Source organism: Vipera ursinii, assembly GCF_947247035.1.
Source record: "Vipera ursinii genome assembly, chromosome: 2".
Classification (NCBI taxonomy): Eukaryota; Metazoa; Chordata; class Lepidosauria; order Squamata; family Viperidae; genus Vipera; species Vipera ursinii.
The window spans coordinates 171,497,289-171,508,427 of NC_139513.1; the positions used below are offsets into that span (position 1 = coordinate 171,497,289).

The 11,139-nt window shown below is 41.4% G+C and overlaps 1 protein-coding gene across 1 annotated transcript; it reads right to left on the reverse strand.

The window, feature by feature from the left end:
• Positions 1-2,064: 2,064 nt before the first annotated feature.
• DUSP9 (dual specificity phosphatase 9) lies at positions 2,065-10,612 on the reverse strand (the record flags this gene model as incomplete). The annotated part of the gene is made up of 3 exons (XM_083352137.1): positions 9,892-10,612; positions 4,663-5,085; positions 2,065-2,363 (listed from the first exon to the last, which is right to left on the reverse strand). The coding sequence occupies exons 1-3, from the start codon at positions 10,244-10,246 to the stop codon at positions 2,065-2,067; spliced, it is 1,077 nt and encodes a 358-aa protein (XP_083208263.1). The 5' UTR covers positions 10,247-10,612.
• Between the last annotated feature and the right edge of the window lie 527 nt (positions 10,613-11,139).

An 11,139-nucleotide genomic window follows, 5' to 3' on the forward strand; every position in this document is an offset into this window, starting at 1 on the left:
CATAATAGTTGGCCAGTTTTACTGCTTTGCATAATTTATTCTCAATTTATTCTAATTTATTTTCATCGGAGGGAAAAACCTGTAAGGCATTGCAGGGCACTGAAACCCCACATTTTCCAATCTCACTTAACAGCAATTTCAAATTATTTCAGCAAGCATTGCCCCTAGGCACATATCTTCATAGCTTCAAAGGCCAGAAAAATCCTGAAAAAGGAAGTAAAACATTGAGACAATAAGACTCTCGGGAAGATTAATTTTGCAGACAAAATGTTTTTCTGGATTCCTGTGGACTACTTACTAGACAGGGTGCCTCAACAGAGCTAAAATAAAAAATGCAGATCACTAGAACACCTTGGACATCTTTTAAGCATGCCCACAAGGACTATATCATGTACACATAGTTGTTAATGATTTTAGATAATTATTGAAAATTTTGAAATCCCCAAGTCTGCAGTTTTTTTCCTAATAAAGTCTGTTAAGAAACACTGTCCCTGTGTAACACATTTTTTCCACCTACAATGCTCAAGAAGTTTTATCTTTTTATTATGAACTCATAGGATCCTGAAATTGAGCTCAAAAATACTGAAAAGATCCTGACTGAAATTTGGGGAATAAAACGTGGGCACAAATTAACCCTTGCAGGCAGGTACTATGCAAGCAATGCCTAGTACACACATCTGCAGGTCTTTTTGCTTTCATGCAAGCATTAAGGCACACATACAAGCTCACCATTTGTACAAGTACAGATACAAAATGCAGAGCTGCTCTATTTTCTCCCACAGGCAAGGAATGGGTTGTGTAACACCAATATTTCTGCTTCTAATACTTATGTCTTCCCACTGTGATTCTGTTGCAAAGCTTCTCCCCCACCATTTTTATTTCCCTCTGCCTAAATCCTAAACGAACCGCAGGGGATTGAATGAGGTGCTTTAGGGATGATGAGAGCTTGGGAATAATGGGAAAGTTACGGTTATCATACAAACGTTTGAACCTGCTCCAATTCTGGACCTGGAATACAGCTCTGGAGATTTTAAAGAGTCCCACAACTGGAACTTTTGCAGTCTGTTCTGATGATATAAATGCCTAGCATAAAAAAATGTAAAAGTTGCAGATTCGCAAACCCATTTCTGCAGTTCCTATAGCACAAGATCTAGATTCTTTAAAATATCTCCAGAAGTTACGTTTGTATAAGCTGCTACACTGATACTTCAATTCTGTGATTCATCCTGGCCTTAACAAGAGAGATCTGGGAAGTTCTGCGGTCTCATTTCTAAAACCAGGACTCTGCATTAAATTTTCTGTAAGATATTTTTAGTCATTCCAGGATAACCATGTTAGAATTATGTTCCTGCATCTCACTTCTCAGACAGAAAGAAATGATTCTAGAGCAGCCTTTATTAGTTAAGAGCACACCAGGGGTCATCATCTGGCCACGTTCACTGGAGGTATTGGGAGCGGGAACTTAAACACAGCAGCTGGTGAATGCGCTATTATCTCACCAAAAGTCCTGCCTGCAGAAGATTCTTATGGGAGACTGTGGGTCTCTGCCTAATTACTGCATAATGGCTGGAGGAGAAATACAAGAAAACCACAAAACCTTCAATATGTGATCAGCATCATTAATAACTGGCAGGTTCCAGCCCTGACATGTTCCATTTGAAATATTTAAATTTTAAAAGAGGGTGATCTGGATGAACTTCAATACGCTATCATGCCCAGACCCAACATTCCAGAAATAGCGCCCCCCCTAAAAAAGGTGTTGGTTTCGTGGTCTGTACAGGGCTCTTGAGAAAAAGGGAAGGTAAAGAGTCTTTGGTTATTGGTGTGGCCCTCTCAGTCTCTCTGTGAGATCAGTAAGGACACCATTGCTGTTGATATTTCAGAAAATCCAAAAGGCCATGAGAACCTTTGCTGGAAGTAGCAGTTGTTCCTGAAAGAGACACCTCCCTCTCTAGCGTGAGGTATTCCATTGGTCCCAGCAGCCTCTGCCACCAGGGCAGGCAGACAGAACCAAGAACAGGAGATGTTGGTGGCCATGACACAAACATAGCACCCTTCTGGTTCCTACGTAGGATGCAGCTCAAAGACACTGTCATGGGTTGGTGAGGTGAAGAAACAGGTCTGGTCTGAGGCTGGCCGCCGACTGCCCTGGCTAAGCCCCAGGGACTTCTCAAAATCCAGCAGCTGCCCCATGAAATTGAAGTTAGGTGAGATGTTGGACTTCTTTCGCTTCACCAGGTCATAGGCGTCATTGAGAGACAGGTTGAGCTTCTGCATGAGGTAGGCTACAGTGACGGTGACTGAGCGACTGATCCCTGCCAAGCAGTGCACCAGAATGCCGCAATTCCTAGAGAGGGCCTCATCTGACAAAGAGATAAAGGGATAGAGAGTCAAGCGGATGCAATCATACACAAGGGGCCACCATATCTAAAGTCAGTGAAATTTGTTAACACAAATGGGACATCTTTATTTCTGTGACATTTTTCTGAGCCAAGAGAAACAGCTTTCTTTATGACTTTGCATTTTCCCACCTCTGTGCCTGGGGTATAAGAAATCACCAAGGCAGACAAAGTAAGATTTTTCGCAGTTAAAGTAAAAAGTTCATAATCAACCTAGCCACATCATTGCAAAAACCGGTTTGAAATGAGAGTGGTAGAACACCTCGCTGTGATATTGTCCAGTAGTCACAAATGGATTTAGTAGGTGCATATTACATTTTGTTAACCATCCAGAAATACCTTGCTAGCTGAGCAAAAGCTTTTAACAATAATTCATTGTGCTTATTCATATTAATTGCTAAACATTAATACCAAGATGTCATATTCTACAATCTACATAGCACTGCAGGCCATACCAACCCATTATTAAGATGACACGAGATCCAAATGTATGGGAAAGATGAAACAGCTGATAGCAAGGGGCAAAAGAAACCTTTTGATTCTTTTAACACTGATGCTAAAGAAGATTGAAAGCCAGTGGCAGAAAGAAAGAGATGGGTGGGAAGAAATGTGTGTGTCTTATGACTGGTGGCTAGATGAACCAATCAGAGTGAAGAATGCCATTACAGGTAGTCCTTGGCTTATGACCAACCCAAAATAGGGGACTTACATCTGGATCCCAAGTTCAGACAGTCAAGCCCCCTTCCATGGTCACATGACCAAACTTCAGATGCTTCTCTGCACGGCTGCACTTATGGCCCTTTGCAGCATGCCATGATCATATGACCACGATTAATTATGGTTTTACCGAAAACCAGCATTTGCTTTTGCTTAATGACTGCTGCAAAAAAGATCTTAAATTCAGGTTGGTCACATTTCAAAACTGTTACAAAATACAACCATAACGGGCAAGGTTCCATTACAGTTATATGTCGAGGACTACCTGTATTAATACTGCAACTTCAGTTGGCAGCATGAGTAGCCTTCTGAGTGTGACAAGCCAGTAACATATATTGGAAACCAAAGTATCCTGATCTCCTTCGTTTTGGTCTTTGCACAAACTCTGGCAATTCATTATAAAGGACCCTGTGTTGGAAAAATCTCAGCTTCTTTATTAACTGAAATGATTTCACTACAGCAATCCCCATATTATTTATTGGAGATTTCCATTATCGAGACTACAGAAAGCCTTAAACTGATTATCTTGCAGAAATCATTGAAATCTGAACAATGTTATTTATTTATAAAGGGTTTCCCCTTTACGGCTGATCTCTGCAGAGACAAGCACAGCTAGGCTTCCATTTCCAGGAACACATTTAGTTCAAGGGTGACTAGAAGCCTTAGGAAATTAGATCACGACTTCCGTTTGGGTTTATAAGACACACCCCCACAAACCCCTTTATGATATAATTGATTTTCAGCAGTTGACCTTTTTAGCTATGGAGTAATATATGTGTGAACAGGACATAATGTGTTCATAACGTGTTTGACAGGAGGAATTGTTGGTTTCTAAGGAGGCCTAAATGCTTACAAACACTACAAACTTGATAGGGGCACAAGAATGGGAAAGTTAGGAATCAAAGAGCTTTTTTTAAAAACAAGTTGTTTCTTTGATATGCATAAATAACTATAATGATATAAGATACTTTAGTATTAAGTGTTAGGCTTAAGATAGAAACCTTTATTATGTAACAAATAATTTAATGTATTTTGCAGTGTTTATTAGTGCTACACTGAGTTTTAGATGTACACCTTCAGCCACTTTATGCTTATCAATATTAATATTTTAGAAAACAGGTAATATTGGCATAGTTTTTAAATTGGTCTAAATGGTTGAATTACCTATTTAATAGCTGGATTGTTACTTTCTATTTTAATTCTATACGCCATCCAGGATCACATGAAAGTGAGATAAATGAATGAATGAATAAATTTAAAAAATGTTCTTTTCCCCCCTTCAACTTTAAAGGTTTACATTATCTAGGCATCAGAGTGTTAAGAATCTCCAGTCAACACTGTATAAATACCACTGTACCCAAATAAAATAATGTACTACTTGTGTTTTACAGTGGCAATGAATGCAACATTGGGGGACCTAAAAGACCAGGTTAGGGACAGGTCGTCATGGAGGAAATCTATGGGGCTGCTAGGATATAAGCGCATAATCCATCGTATCAAAAATCGTCTTCACGATACTATTACCCTTCAGCCTGCTGACACTCACCAATGAAATCAATAGCTTCAGGGAAGAACTGGGAAAGGTTCTGGCTCCAGTGATCCGAGATGGGAATTTGTTTGTAATGGAAGTCGCCATTCTTCTCAAAGAGGTTTGGGAGGTTCGGAGTCACGTTGAGGATGTAGTGGATTCCCAGTTTGGCCAGAGTGTCCATGTTGGCAGAGTCTCGGGCGCATCCCAGGTACAGATTGGGTAGGATCTGCACAGGAAAGGAGGGGGGACTCGTGCCTTCAGACTCCATGCCGCTGCTGAGGGGCTCTGACTCGGCATCGGAGCCATCTGAGCTTAAGCTAAGGCCCCCCAGCCCCACGATGGGAGCCGCCAGAGGAACAGGAGAGCTGCTGGCACTGGCTGTATCCAGGTTGGTTTCACAGAGATGGGGCCATTCAGCCTGGAATTTATTGAAGCCTCCTGGAGGAATGGCAGACCCAAGGAACAAAAATCAGTGTTATAGGCAGCATGTTATAAGGTGGCATCAGAAGCTCCCTAAATGTGGCAAACCATTTTTTCCCCCTACCCATTTCACAAGTCATATGGAAGATCCATCCACACCCAAGGCAGTAAAACTGTATGTATCATTCGACTTCACCATAACAATTCAGCCCAAAATGTTGCTAAACAAGAACAGTTGTTAAATGAGTTTTGCCCTATTTTACGACCTTTCTTGCCAGAGTTGTTAAGTGAATCATTGCAGTTGTTAAGTTAGTAACACGGTTGTTAAGTGAATCTGGATTCCCCATTGAACTTTGCTTGTCAGAAGGTTGCAAAAGGTGATCACATGATCCCAGGACACTGCAACTATCACAAATACAAGACAGTTGCTTAAGTAACACCAGCTGCCTGCAATTAGTGCAGGTTCGAGTCCCACCAGGCTCAAGGTTGACTCAGCCTTCCATCCTTCCGAGGTAGGTAAAATGAGGACCCAGATTGTTGGGGGCAATAAGCTGACTTTGTAATAATGCCGCTTGGGTGTGTGTGTGTGTGAAAGCCCTAATAAAGCAGGCATATACATAGAATGAAGGCTATTGCTAAGCACATTTGATTTGTGCTTAGATTGTAAGCCTCCCTGAGTCTTCGGAGAAGGGCGGGATATAAATGGGATTAAAATGAAATAAAATAAATAAATAAATGTGACTAAGGGGATGCTGCAGCGTTTGTAAGTGTAAAAAATGGTCATAAGTCACCTTTTTCAGTGCCTTTGTAACTTCAAATTGTCACTAAATGAATAGTCATAAGTCAAGGACTACCTCTTGCTATATTTTCATATCATATTTTTATGCTGGAATATATTCTGTGCTTGTAGTTTTTTGCTTTCGTAGATTCTTGCATTGTTTTGTAATTCTATGCAAAAAGCATCTCAAAGTAGTTGGAAAGTATAAATACATAATAAAAATTATTGAATTAAAAAGGTTATCAAAATACATACAGCGATAAGGAAGGGGGATGGGAGAAGAAAAACAAAAGCAGAAATAAAAACATTAATCCAACATTTACACAGAAAACACCCAGATGGCCAAATAGGTTGTTCACAGAAACCTCATGAATTTGGCGTAATGTGGGGAGGGGGGCAGAGGAAAATAATTTCAAAATATTGGCACCTCTGGAGAAGAAGCCCACCAGGATACAATGAAATATTATTTAAAGAATTTATATTGCTGCCCAACCTGAACAGTGCAACTTGCGGCAGCTTATATATAACAAAAAGCAATCCAAGATAAAACAACAATAAAGAATAATCAGTAAGTGAAATTGCTATTCAGGGTGTCCCCTGCTAAGCCCCATGAACCGTCCAGATTTTTAACAAAAAAGGGCCATCCATTATAGTAGTCCCTGACATACAACCATAATTAAGCCTGGCAATTATGATCATAAGTTGTGATGGTTGTAAAATGGTCACAAAGTGACCAGATCTGTTTTTACAACCTTTGTTGCAGCAGTCATTAAGCAAATGTGGTCGCAAGGTGAACACCGTGGACATTAACCAAACCTATCCTTTGTTATCGGCCATTAAGCAAATGTGGTCGCAAAGTGAACACCGCGGACGTTAACCAAACCTATTCTATGTTATTTATTTATTTTATTTTATTTATTTAATTGGTTTTATATACCGCCCTATTCTCGAAGGACTCAGGGCGGTTTACAGGGCAAAGTTATGGGCCAGCTTTTGCCAGAAAACGTAAATAAATGTTGATTTCCAGCAAAAATGTTGTAAGTTGCAATCATGTAACTCTGGGGCACTTCAAATTGCTATAAATACAGGCCGGTAGCCAAGTGTCCAAAATGAGGTCATGTGACCATGGTGGTGGGCAAAGTTTGGAACTTCAAAACTGGGTTGGGAGTCCCTTACAGTTGCTAAGCAACTGATCCTACATCAATCCCTCACTGATTGTCGCTGAACTTGAAAAAGGCCAGAATCAAGAAACATTTTAGAATATGGCAATAGAAAACATTATTTTGTCCCCCAAGAAGCCTACGCAGACATGACGTGACATGGATTTGAGAGAGTTTTTATATTCAATGGGTGGCTTAATTTGCCATACAGTATTTCTTTACCGCTACTCAGGTAGACCTCAGACCTATGATTTAAGTCCATGACTAGATCCTTCTCCACTGCAATTCTGGACCAGTACTGTCCAACCAGTGTAGCCATTGTTTAACTGAAGGGTCAAACCTTTTTGACAGAGCCCTTTTAAACCAAGTTAGAAGTCCTAGGGTGGAAGTATGACTAGTTCTTACAATGTGAAGGGATATAAGCACAAGGAATCCGATGGGAGAAATATATTTTGTCTGTTTTTATTAGGCATCTCCTCCTCCAAGCAGTGGGCAGTGATGTGGCCAAATTGTGAAGACATGTCAAACGTGACATGAAAATGATGTACATATAGACATTATCCTCGACTTATGTCTGTTTGAAGTTATGATACCCCCCCCCCACACTCAAAAAGGGGTCTGTCTCATGACCTGGATTTGATGTTCCAGTGGCTGGGCTCCCCCTTGGGGTCATGTGATCATATTTTGGTCACTTGGAAATTGCCCCACATTTATGCCATTTGCATTGTCCTGCGGTCACATGACCATGATTTACAACAGTTTTTCTCAGAAACTGGTGTTTTCTTCCAACTGCCTACAAGAGACACTCATTGCAGACAATGGTTTCGCTTAATGACCACTGCAAAAAAGATTGCACAATTGGGCACAGTCAGGTGATGACTTACTTAATGATCAGTATAACTTAACAACTGTAATTCTAGGGCTCAGCTATTGTCATAAGTTGGGGACTACCTGTACATCCATAGATTAGATGGTGTCTAGTCTAGTAGCAGCTGGCTAGGAAAGGGATTTTGGGGAAGTTGTTAAAAAAATTTAATGACCCATCAATAATCTATAGATCAAACTATTGTGAAAAATACACATTTCAAAATACAAGTCTTTATAAAAGTGGCCAAACTAAAATGCCAATATGGTTACTTCTCAAATTATGAGCACAACTAGGCCCAGGTTTTTTTTTGTTGCTAAGCAAGAGCAAACCACTGCAGTTGTTAAGTGAATCATATGGTTGTTAAGCGAATCTGGCTTCTCCCAATGATTTTGCTTGTTGGAATCCGCCTGGGAAAGTTAGAAACGGTGATCACATGACCCCAGGACAATGTATCTGTCATAAATACATGCCAGTTGCCAGGCACTTGAATTTTGATCATGTGACCATAGGTGCTGAAAATATCATGTGAAAAATGGTCATAATCCATTTCTTTCATTATGTGAATGGTTGCAAATCAAGGGCTACCTATATTGTCTTTATAAGCAAATTATGTAAGTATGCTTGGAACCTAGTGCATGGATCTGGTTATTGCATTTTGAAAAAGATATTGTTGCGCTTGATAAGTTACAGTGGCTAGCATTTTCTAGCTTTAAAAAATAGTAAATAATGGGGAATGTAATGAGCTCTGAACAATAATTCCTTGTAAGAAGTAAGTACAGAAAAGTTATTTTCACCTTCGATAAACAGTGAGACATTAGGGAAGAAATAACAATGAGACCTTCATTCAGAATTTGATTATTATCTGAAATTCCTAACTGCAAAAAAGCCATCAACCCTACTACATTTGAAAGGCAATTGAAAAAAAATTGATACTAACTCTGTCAGTGGCTACCAATCCTGATGGCTATGTATCACCTCCAGCAACGTAGCTGAGCAGAAATGTGAGAATGGCACTGTGCTCTTGATCCTAGTCAGGAATTCCCAGATGTATCTTGCTAGCCACCATGACATGGGATGCTAGAATAGATCGTTCTGACTTTGCCAGTAAGGGAGATGTAATTCAGGTCAGCGAGGGTGGGCATGTTCCTAGTCCCTTCCGCTAAATAATGCTATCTGATTGGAGTTAGGAAGCGTGCCATTTTTGTGGCCACCTTTGCCCTATTGAATACTTTGTCCCCTGAAGTTTAATAAGCTCTATCCCTATATTTATTTTATTTAGTTGTAAAATGTATTAGTTGTCCATCTTGCCACATGGTAAAACATGGAAGTCCTGGTTTTACCTCCAAGCGCTGGGATTAGATGAAGTGACTGCACATATCACAAGTCTTGTTTGGTGCCAGGTTTTTTGTTGTTTTAAATGTGTTTAGATTTTATAATATGGCTTTTGTGCTTTTAACTCTTGATCGGGAGCCGCCCCGAGTTGGTTATAAGATGGGTGGCTATAAAAATGTTTTATATAAATAAGTAAAATAAATTAAGTTTGCATTAATTCAAACTAACGGATTTTTCACCCGTTTCCTTTGTGGCAGAGCTGGAATCTCGCCCATTTGAACAGTTGAAAGATGAGGAAGTACACACTAGTAGGGCAGGGAAGGATAACAAATAAGCAGGATAACCAGTACTTTTTTTGTAAAAGAAAAAGGTGCCGGAACTCACACATTTCATACAACCCGCCTTGCCTACCCTACAAGGTTCCATCCAAAAAAGGTGCCGGAACTCCGTTCTGAGCGTTCTATGAGAAAAAAAGCCCTGAGGATAACAAATAAGCAGGATAGAGGAAAACCATCCTCATCCCCCAATTTATCAGTGGATTTTTAAACCTCAGAAGGGAGCATTCCAGCAACCACAATTTTGGCCCAGCTCCATCTTTACTCTGCTGCACCAGTCAATAATCTAGAAGCTAGAATTGGCCAGTTATTTCTTTCTCCCACATAGACAGTCTTACTCTGCACACCTACCCTGCAAGTAGTAGGCCAGGCAGCCCTCGTCTCGGAGTTTCTGCAAGAGTGTGAGCAGCACTGATTCTCCTTCCTCCTGGTTGTCTGGCCGAGGGAGCTGGATTGTCCCCTCATCATACAGCAAAACCATGTTCTCACAGAGCCCCTGAGGGGGCTCAGGCAGCAAGGACCGGACTGCCAGGCTCCCCTTCCGAAGGCGACGCAGAAGTAGTCCTGGGAGGGCTACGCTCAGGGCCCCCTCCACATGGGATGAATCGTATAGGTCTCGGCTGCGGCAATCGAGGATATGCAAGCACAGAGAAGGAGAGGCCAGCTCGGCCTGCAGCCACAGCGTGGACTTTCCCAGGTCTTCCATAAGGCTGTAAGCCACGTTTAGGTGGCCAGAACTGTCTTGGTCCAAAGCCTTGGGTCAACCTTGGCAGAATTTCTGGGTGGTGTCTGAATTTTCCCAGTCACAACAATGCATCAAGAGGAGGAGTTGTGCTTGCCACTTAGCTTGTTCCCCCTCTTCCAGTGCTTGAAAAGGGTGTGTGTGTGTGTGTCTTGAGAGAGAGGGCCCCCCCCCACAAAAGTAGGGGATGGTTCTGCCAGAAGGCAGGACAATGGACTGGAAGATCCCAAGTTCTTGCTCCGGAGAAATGTCTACATTGTGCTGCAAATATAGATGGTCTTGTCCCCCATCCAGTTTTTGCTAGAAAAGCAAGCAAGGAGCATCCCAGCACATGACATTGTGAGCAGAAGTCATCTTTTGTTCTATTGGCAGGAAAGCGAAGGAGCTGCAGCCTTTCCAAACAAAGATGAGGGCATCAAACAAGCCTGGGATTTCCTGGAGAAGGTCTGGAAAAGAAAAGGTCTGATGAAGGAATCACCCAAAAACAATTAGCTGCATTCAGATGCTGCTCTGCTTTGCTCTCAGTATCCCCGATTAGTGTGGCTTAGCAAAGATCGGCCACCATAGAGGCTACCGGATGAAACTTCATCTCCGTAAACCCAGAGCGTTTATCTTGTTGATCTGAAATAACCATTGCGGTGTTGCTGCTCTTGTGAGTTACCCCCTCATCTTGGCAGGCTGAGCAGAGCCACAACATTTATGGCCAGCCTGAAGAAGTTCTTCCTTTGGTGTTTCCAAATCCAATCTATCCAACTCCCCTGGAGAGGATGTGTTGGAGCAGAAGCCAAGTGGCTCTGTAGTAAGAAAGCATCCACGTAAGCCTGTGGGCAGTGAAAAATGAAGAAGGACCACCACAG